General features: G+C 39.7%; 3 protein-coding genes across 6 annotated transcripts in view; 1 reads left to right on the plus strand and 2 right to left on the minus strand.

Annotated features, from left to right (window-relative positions):
* LOC146515659 (nuclear factor of activated T-cells 5-like) overlaps window positions 1-16,889 on the plus strand; it is a 40,899-nt gene extending 24,010 nt beyond the window's left edge. For all 3 annotated transcript variants that reach the window (XM_085165317.1, XM_085165316.1, XM_085165319.1), the window contains one exon: window positions 4,458-16,889. In XM_085165317.1, coding sequence (XP_085021443.1) covers window positions 4,458-4,840 — 383 coding nt within the window. In that variant the 3' untranslated portion in view covers window positions 4,841-16,889. The remainder of the gene's footprint in view (window positions 1-4,457) is intronic.
* Window positions 5,477-11,328, minus strand: nudt7 (nudix (nucleoside diphosphate linked moiety X)-type motif 7). 2 transcript variants are annotated; one of them, XM_085165331.1, is made up of 4 exons: window positions 11,204-11,328; window positions 10,460-10,532; window positions 9,604-9,762; window positions 5,477-9,505 (listed from the first exon to the last, which is right to left on the minus strand). In XM_085165331.1, the coding sequence occupies exons 1-4, from the start codon at window positions 11,326-11,328 to the stop codon at window positions 9,152-9,154; spliced, it is 711 nt and encodes a 236-aa protein (XP_085021457.1). In that variant the 3' UTR covers window positions 5,477-9,151. The 2 variants fall into 2 exon arrangements, with proteins under 2 accessions (XP_085021457.1, XP_085021459.1); XM_085165333.1 differs by lacking the exon at window positions 11,204-11,328 and having other exon boundaries at window positions 10,460-10,615.
* Window positions 11,614-17,867, minus strand: hprt1l (hypoxanthine phosphoribosyltransferase 1, like). The gene is made up of 9 exons (XM_085165334.1): window positions 17,374-17,867; window positions 16,955-17,061; window positions 16,382-16,565; window positions 16,120-16,185; window positions 16,015-16,032; window positions 15,684-15,766; window positions 14,821-14,867; window positions 13,205-13,281; window positions 11,614-12,175 (listed from the first exon to the last, which is right to left on the minus strand). Exons 1-9 carry the CDS (start codon window positions 17,389-17,391, stop codon window positions 12,128-12,130), a joined length of 648 nt encoding a protein of 215 aa, XP_085021460.1. The 5' UTR covers window positions 17,392-17,867; the 3' UTR covers window positions 11,614-12,127.
* Window positions 17,868-18,358: the final 491 nt, after the last annotated feature.

Raw genomic sequence — 18,358 nt, forward strand, 5'->3', positions numbered from 1 at the left:
TTAATTAAATAAATAGTTATGACACATGTAATTAATTAATTATTGACACATTTAATTAATTATTTATGTATTTCACATTTTAATTAATTATTGACACATTTAATTAATTATTTATTGACACATTTAATTAATTATTTATGTATTTCACATTTTAATTAATTATTGACACATTTAATTAATTATTTAATGATATATTTATTTATTTCATTTTGGCAGTCCTGGCGCCTGGCTCTCATCATGAAATAATTTTATCTGTCAACCTCACCCATCAAACGCAGGGGGCGGGGTTAACGCTGCCCATGCAGCTTCTCTAACATTTGATTGGTTGCCGTGCAAAGTAAGTCAAAACAGGTCGATCCTAGATAATCGATTGCTTGTGTAGACTTGGGGCAGCCAGGTATCCCAGAATGCATTTCAAATCACAGGCAGCAATGTTGGTGGTGTAGTTTTAAAATACCCCGTTTTTCTGTCACCAACTACACTTTTAACCGTGTTTTAGCCGCGAATGTCGCGTTGTAATCTTCACATGTCGGGTCAGGTTGTCAACCTTTGCAAACATGTTCTATACATGTTTGCAAAGGTGCTCAGATGTTTTCAGAGATTTCAGTAGCTCTGCTAACAGTCAGCATGCAGAGTGCACCGAGGGGGTTACGTTAACCGGTTTGTTTACATATTCCACTCTCCGTGTTCCACGTGTTGCATTCGCAGATTCTCATTTTCACCGAACGATCGTCTCTTTCCACCTGGTCTTGTGTCTCTGTGCTTCTGTAACATAAAGAACGAGCTGACATTTTTCTCACGAAACCAGCGATCAGCTCAACAGACCCTCAGTTTACCTGCATGCATCCTCCTCCTCACCTGTCAGCTGTTTAACACCTGCTGCTAATTCAAGAAACACGCCCACGTTATCTGGTGATAGTCACAGTTTAACTGGGCAGCCGGTGCTCGATATTACGCAACGTCAGCACATTTTTCTGCACAAGATAAGTAAATATAGTTTTTCCCGAGCGCAGAGCTGCTGGAGCTTGTTTCCCAACAGAGCACTTTATTGGCGAACCCACTTCATCAGCGGCTGATGTCCAATCACCGGCACAGCTTTGAAACCTCAGCTGAGTTTTAGCTCTCAGTGGTTAAACGCTGGACTTAATTCACTCAGGTTCTGTCTGTCGGGTCACGTTTACTTCGCTGTTTTATTTACAACTGAGCAAATCGGTTTGGCTGAGGTTAAAGTTACGTTTCATAACTGCACAGTTTTACAGACGTTTAATGGTTCACTGGCACATGTGTTAGACTGAATCATTCGCTTTTCTTTATCTGGTGTGTTTTGGATTTAACAGTAAATTTTGAGATTAAACTGACTTTTAAAATGTTTTTATACAAAGAGGAAAGAGAAGGCGCATTTCCACCGAGAGGAGCAGAGTTTCCAACTACATGTTCATAATGCAGACTGCAACCTGGACAGAAATATTATATCATCTGTTTTTAATAGGTTTTCTAAGCACCAGCGATCTGTTAGAATTTTTAGAGTTTACTTAACTAAAAATAAATGAGGTTAACATATAATTTGTGTGATTTTTTTCTCTCTCTCTCTTTTTATTTATTTATTTATTTTTTTGCTTTTTCGGTCATGTTATGTTTAACTGTCAAAGGTTTGTTACAAACTATGAAACACATGGTGCAGACTTCTGGATGTTAGAAGAAAACTAATACTGCTAATAAGGCAGGAAGGTGTCCTTTAAAACTAAACATGTTAGTAGGACTTTAGTATTTATATCATAGTTTATGAAATAGCACGTGTATTTCAGTAATAGCCTACTGATTTCAGTGTAGTGGTGAACAGTCACACAGCTCACGTGGGTGTTATCTGTGATACTCCTTAACTATAATTTATCCAGGTTAACTTCAGTTAACTCTGAGCGGCTGGATCGACGGAGGTCAGACAACAATTTTACATGTATGATCTTAAAACAGGACACAGCCATTATCCGTCCTGGCCTCATATCAAATGTGAACGCAGACTGAGTCTATGTTTGACGATTGCTTTATATCTAATCTTCCTCTCAAACATTTAAACAGTCTGCAGCTGAGGGAATACAAACTCAAATTGTCGGAACAGGTTTGCTCGTTTCTTGCGTTCATTTGGTAATTTATTAAATGTATAACTGTTATAACTGCTGAGTCTCTTACGCTGATGAAAATGCAGAAAACACAGATCACGAACACCTGTTCAACCAATCGCTTTCATTCCACTTTGACAAACTGACGCGTTCATCTCTGTTACAGTGTTGCGTTAGACTGCTATATTTTTGTGTTCTTTATGCTGTAGATTTTCACGTCTCTGGAATAGTTGGCAGTACTAAGGATGCTTTTCTGTAAAATCATATTGATATGACCCGTGAATTATTCGTAGATGACAGTTAGATTAGTCAGCTGGGAAACTCTGTGTTACCTCAGAGAGCTGAAGATATCGTGGATATGCTGACCTCGCTCTGTGGTGTACAGGTCCATTTACCCTCATGATTAATATTCACAATAAAAATATTAGCCGAACATCATGAAGTCTGTATGTGTGTCATAGTTTCGAACAACCTTTGTACAGTTAAAGCCAGCAGTTACTACATGAGGAAACACCAACGTTATCTCTTTTATGCGTTTATACACAGGTCACACTGATTACTGAACAAAAACCCAAAGATCAGCTGTTAATCGAATTTATTTGCTCTCTCTCCTCCTTAAACATGTTTTTAATGTTAGTTATAATTCAGAATTATACTGAAACATGTATGACGAACATCAGGAAATAAAACCCTGATAAATATAACCTCAGTAAAAGAAGTCCGTGTCAGCGGGGGTTATTACAGCTGTGTACCGGGGCCTGAGCTTTGTCGGTGGTAATAACAGCTCGTTTGCTTGTGAGGCGAGCGGGTCTATCCACGCTTTGCCGTGAGACTGGGCAGACATCTCCGAAATCATCGAAGCACTTTTGCAAAGAGGCTCTATCTTGAGAAACCGACCAGACACATGAGGATTAAACCACTACATTCTCGGCTAAAAAAATATTAAAACTGTATTTGGTGACACACATAAACAGGGTTTTCAAAGTTCAGTTCTGTTAGTTTCCACATGCTGGTTGTTGTGTGCTAAAAACAATGGCCACCAGGCCAAAGCAATGGTTTTGAGTCGATCAGCGTTAACCCCGCCCCCTGAGTTTGATGGGTGAAGTTGACAGATAAAATTATTTCATGATGAGAGCCAGGCGCCAGGACTGCCAAAATGAAATAAATAAATATATCATTAAATAATTAATTAAATGTGTCAATAATTAATTAAAATGTGAAATACATAAATAATTAATTAAATGTGTCAATAATTAATTAATTAAATGTGTCAATAATTAATTAAATGTGTCAATAATTAATTAAAATGTGAAATACATAAATAATTAATTAAATGTGTCAATAATTAATTAATTACATGTGTCATAACTATTTATTTAATTAATTATTTCCCATTTTAATTAATTATTGACACATTTAATTAATTATTTAATGGTGTATTTAATTAATTCATTATGGCAGTCCTGGCGTTCCATACTAAAAAAGATTTTCACATATTATTAAAATATGACAAATTGACATCCGAGAAATGAATAAATTGCAACTGAAAAGTGTTGCGTATTGGGCTGTGCATTGCGAATGATGCACCTTGTTCAAAAACTCTTGACAACCACTTAATTAAAAGTTAAAATCTAAAAGAACAAATCAGTTAATAATCCAGCCATTTGCTTCTGCTTATCTAAAGTTGGGTCACGGGTCAGCAGCCTAAGCAGAGAATCCCAGACATCCCTCTTGCCAGCCACCACCTCCAACTTCTCAGAAGAAACATTGAGTTGTTCACAGCCAGCCGAAAGGTCTAATCTCTCCTGTGTATCCCAAGTGGGACATGCCCATCTGGAACATCTTACTCAGGAGACAACCACCTCAAATGACCCCTTTTGATGTTGAGCAGAAGCGGCTCTGCTCTGAGCCCGTCCTGAATGACTGAACTCCTCACCCTATCACTCAGGGAGAGTCCATCCACCCTTCAGAGGAAGGGTACCGCTTGTATCCGCAAACTCATTCTTTCGCCTTTAAAAGACCTAACCCTAATAGTCTTAACAAAAAAAATCAAGCCTGATTAACAGATTTTTGGCATTTATCAACAACGATGCTCCATCTGGTGATAGATGGCTGCATAGCATCCAGGACACAATATACCGGCATTTGGCATCAATTAAAATTTGAAAGAATTAGATTAAACAGCTAGTATGTCTGGTACCCACTAGTGACAGTAGTGATAATTGGTCATCTAGTCAGGCACAGCTCTAATCCATATGCTTCTTGTGTTACTCCATTGCTACAGTTATATGCTACATTTACTGTTTAATGATGTATAAAATTATTTTCTTTTTCTTTTAGACTCATCCCAGCTGCTCACTTCTTCTGGACCCAGCCAACCTGCGCAGAACCAAATCCAGAACTCTGGTCACATGCAGACTCTGCTGGATCAGCCCATGGCCCAGGCTGCCTCCCCAATCCCAGCTACCATGCATAGCAGCTTGCAGAACACCCTTCAGGCACAAATGCAGACCACCTTGGAGAACGCAATGCAGGCAAACACACAAACAGCCCTTCAGTCCAGTTTACAAGGAAACCTAGAAGCGAGCCTACCAACACCAATGCAGACCAGTCTACAGACACAGATACAGAGCAGCTTACAGAATCAACTGCAGGCATCCATATCGACATCGTCCAGCATGGATAAAATTGAGGACCTACTGGAAAGCCTACAGAAGCAGTGATTATTGTTTGGACCATTGTCAGCACTTAGGGGGTGAGTGATGTGTATGTAGCTCAGAGTTATACACCCTAAAAATGGCCGTGTGTAGGGGTTTGTGCCAATGCTTAAAAAAAAAGTCATTTAAATATTTAAGAATTACTTGCCCTTTTTACTGAAAACCCAAATCATGAGTTCATGTGACCTGTTTTTAAGAAATATTTATCATTAACTGTAGCCTCCATTTATCCATTGTTCTTGAATTAATGAACCCACCTTTGTTATTACCCCTCTTGCAGGATCAGAGAGGCCTGTAATAACTGCTTTATCCAGCCGCACAAATGCAGTGTTTTGTTGCCAGTTTGGGTTTTTTTCTGTTTCTTTTTAAAATAATGTGAGCCTAAGAGATGATGACGGTGGTGGTAATGATTATGATGATGAGGATAAAAATATTTGTGGAAAAAAACAGGAAAGGGATAAAGAATGTCAGCAACAGAGGAACGGTGACAGAGGAATGGTGCCGTGATGGGAGAGTGTTGTGAAGGCAGATTTAAAAATAAAAAACAGTCAGTTATGGAATATCAGATTGCACATAACTGTCAGATAAAGGCAGAATCTCATTTTGAGTGTGTAAACTCCCCAAGATTTCATTTCACTTTGAGACAGTGGGTGTTTTTATTTTTTATTTTTTTATTTTTGTCAGTTTGGGTAAAAACAGGGATGAAATCACATCACAGTAATTAGGTTTAAGCTTCTTTTGCTGTGGAGAATATGAACAATCATGCTGTTAATACACAGCTTACATTTGCATATGTCAAAAATGCCATTAAATTTGCTCCAAGAGTACAGAATATTAGACTGTACAGTTCTTTGTAGGATAATGTTTCACGTTTTCTTTTAATATCATTTACTGGCATGGGTGGAGTCTGCACTCAAGCGGTTTATTATTAGAGGCAGCGCAGTTTAATATTGGTGTCGGCACATGAAGTATGAAATTAATTTTTTATCACAAAAAGTCCGGTAAAGACATTGTGTTACTGAAAGCACGCTGGTGAGTTGAGGGAATATTGCACACTCATAAATGAGATTCATCCATGTGACGTGGCCTTTGCTTGGCACTTCCCAGTGTTCTCTTATGTGCAGGCCTTTCTTGGTGAAATTTTAAATAGCATTCAACTATTTAGGGTGTGGTTTTTTGTTTTTTTGTTTTTTCTTTTGTTGCTTTTGAAAAAGTTAACTCTTTATCAGTTAAATGTGGATAGAAAAAAAACTTTCCACTAGTGAAAATGGAGTGTTGTGTGGTTTTATAAACATTTTATCTAAAGCACTTTATAACCTCTTTTGTGTAACCTGCTACTCCTTATATCCGTCCACAGCTCTCTACTGATCTAAGATGAATTTGTACTCTGAAACGTCCAGTGGGTGGGGTTAAAAAAAACAAAAAGAAGAAGAAGAGGGGAAAAAAAGCTGAAAGCAGTCATCTTTGTACAAATAGATACATCGTTTTTACATTTTCTCTCATGTCAGAGTATTTTTGAGGTCTAGACAACTTTGTATAGAACATCTGCTCACTGTTGAGTCCCTCTTTGTATTCAGTCCCAGTGGTCCAGTCAGTCTATCCAAAAACAGCCATTCCCACAAACGGCATTGTCACTTGTCAGTGTTTGAGTGGTAACTAGGCCTTTTGTGTTTTAGACACTGACAACACATCTGAAATACTGATTCATTTAGTTTGTACATTTACATGAAGGATCTTCATTGTTGTTTTTGTTTTTTTCTTTTGTACTAAGTCTCGGTTCTTCTCGTTGGAATGTTTTTACTGTTGTTCGTGTTGTGTTTCAATATTAAGTTTTTGTTTCTGTTTGTAGCCCGTGCAGGTTGGCGCCGCATGAAGCTGGCTCCTGTTCTTTGTGTTGTGAACAGGGGCTCACTGGTAGATGAAATCTGTTACATAGAGGTTGCCATTTTTGATTCCATCCTTGGTGCTATGTAGAGGAGTAATGGACACTTCTGTCGTCGTGTTAGTACAGTTTGTACTATCAATAGCACTTACATTCGTTTTTAGTTTGGAAGCAAAGTCGAGTCTACAGTGCTGGCTGTTGTTGAGGGATCAGACTGGAGTGCACCCACCCAGGCATACCAAAGCTCCTGATTGTGAATGGTCGCCATTTTGTCCTCGCCATCGTAACGTTTACTCATTTGCATTTGTTCGTTCACATAATGCAGCTCTCACATGGCTAACAATTCAGCATGCTGGGGGGTTGTTTTGTTTTGCTCTTTTACAAGATTTCTGATAGTTTTGCGAAGGTACTTTGCTTCATGGATCAGTTTATCTCATTAACATTTCCACCAATCACTCTATTTTTCAATGAAGACGTTGACATTGCTGAACTTCCCAAATCTAATATTAGCCAATTTGGTGTTATTTCCCCCCAAAAAAGGACATGTTTTTTTTCTTGGAAACTTCAGACATTAGTATCGCATTGCTCACATGCATTGTTTACATTTTCATGGTCATACTCTTTTATCTTTGCAGCTGTTAGTGATCCATTTTAAAAGTAACTTATCTTTTTTAGAATTTTGTAATCCATGTATCAAAATGTAGAGTATTTTTGTAAAACTAAACTTTTTTTCTTTTTTGCTCATAGCAAAGAACTATCATTGCTAGTGTTTTGTTGGTTTTCCCCCCTGAAATGAAGCGCAGGTTTATTAAGTCTATGACTGAAACTAGAAATGTAAGTGGACATCAAGCGATTATGTTAGACTTAAATCTACTGTCATGATATTGACTTTACGCAAACTGTAGAACATAACGTGAAGTTTACTCCTCTTTTTTGTGTTCTGTGTGTTTTGTGTGGGCGTTTTGTATTTTAAACTCCTCTTTTGTTTTTGTTTTTTAACATCATGCATCTCAAATGGCACTTTGACTCGTCCATTAACTGTAGATCAAGTTAGAGTGCAGTAGTGATGTTTCCAAGCATTCCATCCCTCTCAGTTAGGGGAGCTAAAGAGCACATGATGTTGTGGAAGAAGTGCGGAACAGTAATGCCTCTTAAAGCCATACCAACACAGAAAGCCAACCCGTGACTTCGGTTTCATGAATGTAAATTTTTACCTCATGGTGTGTGGAATGGAGCTTGCTCTACATCTGACATCGGACCAATCCTAGGCTTAGAGAAGATATATTTTGAGGCGGAGGGAAGGGGATGGGCAGGGCGGCACCAGCTGTCATTTGTGTCACTGCACATTGGTCAAATTGTTTTTGATTGTGGTGTTTATTTCAAAACCGACCATTAGTTTTATTATTATTATTCATTTCAGTCCGACTTTGTCGAATAGCCACTTCACCGGGGGGAGAAAAAAAGAAGCCGTGTTGATTTAAAGGCGTTGAAAAGAGCACACAAATCTTTGCATAATATTTTTGTCCTTTAGTCATGTAAATGAATATCCATGTATATTTAAATGTGAAATATACTGCAGGGGTATTTTGAATTTCAATTGTGACGCTTTCAACAGAACTTTGTGTGCCTTGATAACTTAAACATTGCTCTGCTGTGTTTACTGGTGTCCCTTTTGTCTCATTGCTCCTTTTTATTCTCTAAGACTGTTTAACATCCGAAAGCTTTTCCGTTACTCTCTCCTCCCCCTGACACGGACATAACCGTAACTGTTATACTTTAACATGTTCTCAATCCGTTGCAAGATATCAACATAATATTGTGCAGCTTCACCAGTGATTTGTCACCTTGTTGTTTTCTATTGAAAATGCTTTTCATGCCTCATGAGATTTGTACATGTGAGGTAAAAGGGACGAGACAGTGGAGATTGTTTTTATCGAGAACTTTGTGTTGATGTGCTTGTCAACATTACTATTGTTGCTGTGAAACGCTTGATCAAAAGGGGCAACCATGATAAATTAAATTGCCAATAGTGTGAGCTGTATCTTGTGTGTAATCAGTTTGCTCACTTTTCCTAGTTCGCTTCTATTTCACATTCTCCAACAGTTCTGTTGTATCCGTTCTGTGTAGCTTGAGCTTTAGTATCTAGCCTTAAGACCCTGCAGTAGGGATAAAGGTCAAACCTGGTGTGTTATCATACATCTGAACTATTATTAACATGTAATTTTGCCTTTGTCTGGACATTTGTATACTCTTTGTTTATATCTGTAATCCTGCTGCTACATTAAATGAATTTTGAAAAACTGAATATCTTTTTATTTGCATCTTTTCACCGCACTCTGAAAAGTTTATATACATCCTTTCAAACAATTATTACACACATTCATAGAAATTATACAGTAAATTCAATGGGGCTTCAGGTATTGTGGAAAAGCTGTTCATAGTTTACTGATTCTTCTGTGTAGGATCTGTTGGAAGAATGCTAGTGCGTCCTCAGAGTCAAAGCCAACTTCAAATTCGGGTTTCTTTTTAAGAGCAAGGACGGCAACCAGGATGGCCATCAAGGCAGTCAATCCCCATATGTGATATTGGCTTCCCGAATCAGTGTCCACAAAATAAAATGAGTGCAGCAGCCCCGACATCCCAACGACACCATATGTAGAGTGGTGGTCCTCCTTGCTGGTGAAGAAGTCCAATGGGACTGTGAACACAGCACTGACCTCAGCTGGGTTTGGACTGGGACAAAATGACTCCTCTATGAAGCCAACAACTGGGGTCACCAACAGACCGGTCTGTTGACAAAGAACGACAATAAGGAGGGGGTGATTTGAGAAAATGAATAAGACTCAAGTCAGTCAATACTCTTAAAGAAAATTATGTTTTATTCTACCTTATTAATGATTGGAAACAGCGTACAGACCACCTGAACGTCATCAGGTGATAGACCTATCTCCTCTTCCGCTTCTCTCAGAGCTGTGTCCACATCGTCATGGTCACTGGGGTCTCTCTTTCCACCTGGGAAACACACCTCACCAGCACTGGTCCTCAGCTACAAAGAAACAAACATAAATAAGATGGATTTACAGGATAGATGAAGACAGTGACTGGGAGATAGTATCCAACTCCGTGTTATCTCAGCTGCTACAGGGTGACAGGAAGGGTACATCTTGGACAGGTCTGTTACAGGGCTACACAGACACAATCATTTGCATTCACCTTCACACCTATCAGCCATTTAGAATCAACCATTAACATAACCCCACTAACTGCTGTCTATGGGAGGTAGCCATGCAAAACGTTAGACTTAAAGACCCCAGCCAGATGGTGGGTTCAGGCCCTGGACCACCTTGCTGTGAGGAAACAGTGCTTGCCACAATACTGCCCTTGGAAAGACAGTAGCAAGAGTGAAAGTTTGTAAGATGTTAGTGAGACGACCTATATGTATTTATGTATGTTTTGGAGATGGTGGTTCTGACTTTTTGAGATTTTGGGGGAAGTTAGTGGGATGATCAGGATTAGGAATGAGTACATCAAAGGGATAGTTCGGGTTAGAGGCAAGGCTGGGACGGTTTGGAAGTGCAGAGAAGAGAGGGTGCCTGCATTGGAGAAGGATGGTGAGGAGATGCACGGGGTTGGTGTGACAGAAAAGGAAGCTGGGGATAGGGGTCAGATAAAGGTAGATGAAATGCTGTGGCGAACCCCAGATAGAGAAGTCAGAAGAAACCGCATTTACCCACTCAAGTTACCTCTTTTGAACGCAGCGTCAGCAAGGTGTACAGCCGCCCACTCCTCACGAACAGCGGGATCAGCACAGAAGCTCTGGGCAGCAATGGCAGATAGGAAAACTTATCTCCTATGTCAAACTGCTTTAAAATGCCTATAATCTCTTCTTTAACGTGCATGATAGTGAGTGACCTGGTTAAAGTCCAAGTCTTGAACAATCTGGAAGGTGAGTTTGAAACAGAATTTTCCGGTACGACTTATTATTAAATACACAAAATCTTGGAAAACAAACGTTGACAGCTAAAAACAATACTGTAATGCTTACAGTGAAACTAACGTTAGCAGCAGAGCTAAGTCTAATCAGTCCATGGTAGTTCAGAAAACACCTGCGTTGTAGGAAAGCTAATGTGTATATATAATGGTAAACTTTCCCAACACCATTCGCCCTTCATTGACAGCTACTTCCTACCCGAGTTTAAGCTAACACCAGAAACGGATGTGATGACGAATTGCGACAACTTCCGCTTTAGACACGTTATTCAATTAGCTAAAGCATTTGGTGTTGATGCTTGAGCCTCAAAAAGAGTACAAGTGTATTTTGAGAGTGTTTGATAATTTAAAACATTCTCTAATAGGATCACGGAGATTATCATGACTGCGGAGAAACTCGAGAGGGTATTTTTGTCGCGTTCTTCTCTCTGCTGCCTCCTTTAGAGGTCGCCCTATCCGTAGCTTTATCCTCTGTCTCACTAACCCACTGTACGTACTCCTTCCTCTTTTCCTCCTGCTTGGCAGCTCCATCTTCAACATCCTTTCTCCAGTATATCCGCGATCTATCATCTGCACACATCCAAACCACCTCAGCCTCGTCTCTCCAACCTGAGCTATCCATCTGATGTACTCATTTGCTAATCCTGTATATCCTGGTCACCTCCAGCTCAGCCTCATTCATGATACAATCCCAACTGTACTTGTCATTCTTAACCACAGTCTTGCTGCCCTGAAACATGTCCTACACCCCCCTCACATCCATTTTTCTTGCCACTCCTATTTCACATAGTACCACAGTCAAGTGTGTTTTTGTAATTAGTTTAAAGTAGGCCTATTACTTTTTTAAAAACATGCATAAATGCAGTGTTACTCCCTCTTCTGGAAAAAATAGAAAACAGACTCGAGGTTTCACTGGGATTTGTATTGCTGTAAAGAGATCCTTGGTGAAAACATTGGACATGAATCAAAACATACAGTACATGACAAGTCATTTTATGGCATAATGAGAGGATATGTCTTCAGTATAAATCCAAACTGGAACATTCAAACATTCGAAGGCTACAAATAATCTGACAGCTCACTGAAAATAAAGCAGTAGCCTGAGATGTGTGTACTTCCATAAGAGCAAATTAATGACATTTTTTATCTCCACTTCTATTCAAAACTGTTATTTACACCTTAAGTCTTAACATAAATTCAATAAATTGACAACCAAAATATTGATAATATACAGAATTAATCCCACTTATAAGGGGGGAAAGAAATGTTCTTAAAGTTAGTTACAACCCACAAGTCACTTTTTGTGGATTCGCATATAGAAAAATAAATACGTTTCAAAACACAGCAAAGCTAACGAGGCTCGTCACAGTGGTCCAAGTCTTCAGCGATTCAGACATCGGCCTCTGCAGCACTTCATCTGCTCACACTTTGTACTTCTCCTTTGCTTGGTCATTCAGTATACAGATGTGCTGAAGAAAAGAAGAGGAAAAAACATTAACAGAAATGCTGAATATTGTAGCATTGGTTTCAATAAAAACCAGTGACACCAAACATGGCAGCCTCATGGTGCGTAAGCAGGCAGAACATCAGGACCCTGAAACTGCAGTTGCCTTTTATTTTTTTACACCTCTTTTATTCCTACTGCAGCAAATATTTAAGGCAAAGTTATTTTCAGAAATACCTTAACATTTTGATACAACACTACACAACCATATAAAAAAAAAATCATTTGTTGCCCAATCCTGTAACTATACAAAACACTATAAATATACTTTTCCACTTTGAAGATTTTTGAGGATAAAGTGACTAAAATTAACCTCAGTCTGCCTAAATAATGTTATGATTAGGTTAAAATTGGGCCTCTGGTGGGTGACTATGTATGTAAGCATAACTGGTCCACATATTGTTATGGCACAACTAGTGCACTCAAACTAAGCTAAAGAAAATGTGATCCCACTTAGACCATTTAGAGAAAAAAAATTTTTTTCCTTTCAGTGAAGGTCAAAATCAGTTTTTAAATGCAGGATAAATCCTGATAATTCATATTAGATGGGTCCTCAAAACAACTATGTATAAGCAATAATATCTAAAATAATTTCATCTTAGGGCAGACAGATAATTTGTGAAATATCAAGCCAATTACTCATTCAGTCTCTCAGGTGCACTTGTTCTTGTGAGCATGTAAAAACATCTAACATTTTCCACATCTCTGTGTAAATAGAATGGTTGGCACTTGTGCACTTTCGTTTTCTACTCTGAGCACTCAAAGCACTTTTTACTACAAGCACCATTCACCCTATCACACACATTCACAAACTTGCATGCCAATGGATGCATGGGGGCAAATCAGGGTCCAGTATTATACCAGCTTGCCAGCGATTATTAGAACCACAGCCATCTCCAGTGGATGTTGCAGTAACCCAAACCAGCTAAATCTGTGTTAAAAATCACCTTTATAATAGGAGACCTTGAGTAATCAACTTCCACAAAACACTTACACTGAGATCTCTGAAGTACTCGTTGTAATCCAAAGCATAGCCAACCAGAAAGGCATCCGGTACCTCAAAACCGATGTCTGGGGGAAAACAAACAAACAAACATACATACATTATAATATGTATTTATATCATACAAGTAAAATCACATGGATACTGGAGTGGTTTGCACTGTACAAAGCTAATAGTATACTAATAACCTTCATCAGGAAGTCAGCGGGTCTGTGGAACACAACACAGGACACAAAATCGAAGGCAATCACTCAAGTTGCCATCAAATGCAGAATATACCAAAGTGTCCCCGCTGCTGTTCTGCATAGGCCTCAACCCTCTAAGCCAGCTCATCATTAAGAGCTGATACGATGGATATGAAGGGGTGGAGTCGCCAGAAGATAAAATAGCAGATATATAGAACAACTATAAGTACCTGTATATCCCACAGGCCAACGAGAACCATGACAAAGTCGCACAAAGATCAGCCACAGCCATATACCTCCAAAAGGTATTGTAGGTTCTAAGAAGCTAGCTGAACAGAAGGAATAAGATCCAAGCCATCAATGTCTGTACCCTATCGATCATCTGATGCCCAGTTGGAATAATAAGCTGACCACAGGAGGAGAGAGATGGCACTCATGTCAAGACACCAAAACTCCTCACAATGTGCGGAGCTCTCTACCTGAAGTCTAGCACCCTGAGGGTCTATGAGCAACAGAAAAAAGGAACGGAGAGGATTAGTGAGTGCCAAGAATACCTCAGACAACTGAGGATAGTTGGGGAACAGGACGAGGAACTATCATGGATGACCAAACCCCTATGGAAATCTGTTCCTGGAATGTACCATCAACGGATAGAGGAAGGCTGGCATTAAGAAATACTACCAGTGGATAGAAAAGGATGGCTTAGAGGAGAGTTCTGATCATAGCAGTATAACAACAAGGTCCTATCAGAGCTTGACTTCTAGACAGACAAGCAGCTGCTGACCAACCAACCAGACATAGTGGTGGTTAACAAAGTGCATCTGTGATAGATGTGGGAATCTCAGCCGACAGCAACTAAGAAGAAACACAAAAAATAGAGAACTAGCAAGGGCAGAAGAAACAACTGGAGCAGATGGGAAAGGTAAGGTCTAAAGTGGCTGCAGTGATAGGAGCATTAGGAGCTGTGAGAAGGGGAAATCTCCCTATGTAACATCACTGATACAAGGGGTTATAAATAAGAGAAACCAGAAGCTACTTTTAAGACCACTGGAAGAAAACAAGCAACAAACTAGCTCTGACATAAACAAGCAGTCACTGCTCTTTTATGGTCTCAGCGGAAAGTCAAAACACTTACAGTAACAGCTGTCCTTGAGGGACGATCTTAAAGAGATTACCCAACTCAAACCTAAAAGCATTACATAATCATAGATGGTGTGAGCAGGGGGTTATAAGGCTTGCATTAGTACATAAGTGCCAGGCTCGGCTACATTTAGAGTAGATTTCCCTGAGATTAATTATAATCCTGCTTCATTAAAATTTTCACTGGATCTTCGAAGAGTCGCAAATGACTGAAAGTCACAAATTGAGCCATACCATTCGTCACTACACAGAGAATGTAGAAGAAAAATAAGAGGTTCTCACAGTCTGGTCTATATCCTGAACTTCTTGGGGTCCTCTTCACCAGGAGACTAGAATGATAAATGCGGAAAGCTTTATGAGGAAGTCAAAGACAAAAAGCTGTCATCAAAACAAAGACCGTTCAGGTCACATTTTACATCTTTCACTGCCCCGTTACATCCACCCATAGATGGCTATTTGCAGTCCAAGATTAAACTCTTTTTTTGAGCTTATGGACCCATGTACAGACAAAACTGGGGAATCCTATTTCACAAAATTTATTTTTTACTGTGGTAGATTCTAGAAAATGACAATTCTAACTGAAAAAATAGAAGCTTGTGGATTGTAAAAGTGTCCTTTCAGCTGCAGTGTGCTCAAAAGACATTTCAGTGGTAGATATTGCAAAACCTCAGGGGGAACAGAAAATAATCACATGATTCGAAATCACACTCAAGTGGGAGGAGTTTTATTTTTTCCTGTGGTAAACTACCCCTTAAAAGTCTATAATTCTATTTAAAGGGGTATGACAAAAAACTGATAGGAGACTATCACACGGCACACATCAAAGCCACAGAGATGTCCCTCCCAAACTACTGTAAGTGGTGCAAACAGAGGGGAACTGTATCGGCTGAGCACTTTTCCTGTTCTAACCAGCTATCAGAAATACATCAGAGAAATGGCCTCTGCCTCCACAGTGCAGTTAATAGAACTGCAGATTAACTCTTAAGCTGCTCCATCCTTCCATCACATCACATCTCTAATACAGTCCTAAAGGAGAGTATCCGTTAGCTAGATGCATTTTGTCTCTCTGAAGACATACCAGCCAGTTACTGTGGAGGTCTGTAATTCAGTCTCATGCACTATAAACAGCATCTAAGGGTGCCTACCTTACAACTTTAACCATCTTGGGATTACATTCACTCAGCAGGGAAAGTAGTGTTTCCATTGTCCTTCCTGTCTCCACAATATCCTTTCAACAAGGCCGGAAGTGGTCGAATTAGAGATGTAAGCACAAATAAGCATTTATCAGATATCATGTCTGATATTTAATGTTAAAAGCAAGCAAACATAACTAATTTAAAAGTTTGCCACTACAGTAGCAGTAATAAAATATGAGTATTTAATGTTTTATTTAACCCTAATAATAGAGATCATGTTTTAGATGTAGATTTTTTTTAATCCACATCAGCCACCTGAATGATAATAACAAGAGCTTACCTCAACAATCAAAACATTCTGCAGAGCAAAAAAACAGAAGCAAAGTTAATAATTTAAACCTCTATGAAGAAGACAGCAGTATTTCTCTGTGACAGAAAGACTAACCTTGCCTGCGAGATTGGACAGCTCATCCCCTCCAATGACTTTAACATTGTTAGTTGACTTATCATTCTGGGGGGACACAAAAATGAGACAGTATCCATAAGCTGAAACTTCCTCATAATGAAAGTTTTTAATCAAAAAAAAAAATCTACTTTTCCAAAATGCCTCTGCACTGCAGCGTTTTTTAACAAGAATGCTCTCATTTGTACTTCTGCCAACTCCATTTCCCTCCGCTCACATCCATGAAATGAGAAAGGCGGCTTACGCAGTAGCTCTTCACCCTAATGAAATCCACTGTCAGCGGGACTGATTTATCGCTGTTCTGGTTCAGTGATTTAATGTAGTCGAGGAGGTCTGCAAAAAACTTGTAGCCACCTTTCAGCACACACAGAGCTACGATGTGGTGTCCCCCCATGTCTCGAATGATGTCGCGGGCCAGACGCTCTGTCCTGCATCAAAGAGGAGGTGGGAGAGAGAAACAGTGACAGCACTGTAAATCATAATGAAGCCTAGTTCTTAAATGATGGGGAGAATATCCTTCAAGTGATTTTGCACTTTAGCACTACTGGCATCGAGTCTTCATATGCACTCAAACCCACATACAAATCCACCCCTGGTTGTGGGTAGCAGTATTTTGTATAGCGCACACCTGTTTTTCATAGCACACATTCTGAAAACACGAGTCCGCTCCACTAAGTACCTCACGATTGCAGCAGTTTCCCATCATCAGTACACCTGTGCAACAAAGATGTCTGCTGTGAACCCCCCCCCCCCCCACCCAAAAAACCAAAACAAACAAAACAAAAAACCCAGCCAGAGAGGTGACAAATCACTTTACCTGTCCATGATGAGTCCATGTGGGATAATCACCTTGTCCAAATCGTTCTCGTAATGTCTGGGAACACAGAAAAGGTCCAGGTCGTGGCCTTTCTCATCATCAGCTATCTGGAACCATAAATTGAAATGCGCAAACTATTTGGCACTGACAGATAATGTGCGCCAAAGATGCGTTAAATCAAAGTGAAGCCCCCACCCCGGCAACACCGAGCCTCTCAACCACCTGTTTACCCAGTTTACTGGGCGAATTAGTGGTAGGGTGGCGGTAAGGTAAAAAGGCATGACAGCTTAGATTGTGAGGGAAAAGCTCGTGCCTCCTCCCTTCTATTTAAAAGGGCCTACCGTGCCACGCGAACAACCACACCCTGACAAGTACGAAACACCCCAGCCCGGAGAGAGGACGGCAGCTGGCAGCCTCACCTGCAGATAGGAAGCCATGACACCACCGGCGGCCGTCCGATCCGTTCAGTCGCAGCGAAAAATCTGAACAGTCATGCTCAGGTCCTGAGAGACGGGGAAGAGGAGGGGTGTGTGGAGGTTTGATGACAGGAGGCTGCACGAGCGGCTCTCCTCTTTTCCTTTTTTTTAAACGGACTGCTTGTGAGCTGGAGCGGCACACGCGACGCTCCTCCGCCGGGTTTTAAGTCCTTTACGTCAGAATCCAGTTTGTCTTTCCGATAATCTGATTTGTCCCACACAACCAGGGCTTAAACGTGCTATGGTGGTGTTACTCCTACTTCTCGTATATTTTGGTAAGTGAAAGAGCGAGAAACTTCCAGCGCTGGGGAGAAGCTGCAGATGACGCAGTTTAAAAAAAACAAACAAACATGCCAGGTGACGGCTCCTTCTCATCAGAGATGTGCGCGAGCGTTTATCACGCAACTGTGCTCCGCAATGATTTCACAGACAAGCCCAATATATTAATTAAACCGCCTTTAATTTGACAATATGTTGCTAGAAATGTTTCCTGTAGCTTAATTCAAATTTAAAAAATCAGAAATGTTAAATGATTATCAAAGTTGTAATTAAAGTGTTTATTTTTTACTAATGCAAAACTTGTGTATGAAAGAATAAGTGTGAAAAAGTTATACTGAAACAGGCAATTCACTGGGTTATTACTCATTAAGGTGCTAGCTGTGTCTTTCAGACTAGTCAGAACCTTTGCTGAGGACATTGCTTTGCATCATCTGCTTGATGAGCTTCAAATGTGAAAACAAATTGTGTGCAATTTCTAAAAGATCTAAAGTATTTTCTTTTCCCATTATGCTCCATTAATAACAGTTTCTCTACAGGGAAACATTTGTTATTCCCCTGTCTTTCTTGCCTTAAGTATTTAAATTAAAGCTTAGTTTTGCTGTATTTATGTAGTATCGCTTTAAAACAAGTCAGCTATATCAGTTGACAA

The sequence above is a fragment of the Neolamprologus multifasciatus genome, chromosome 7, assembly GCF_963576455.1.
Source record: "Neolamprologus multifasciatus chromosome 7, fNeoMul1.2, whole genome shotgun sequence".
NCBI lineage: Eukaryota > Metazoa > Chordata > Actinopteri > Cichliformes > Cichlidae > Neolamprologus > Neolamprologus multifasciatus.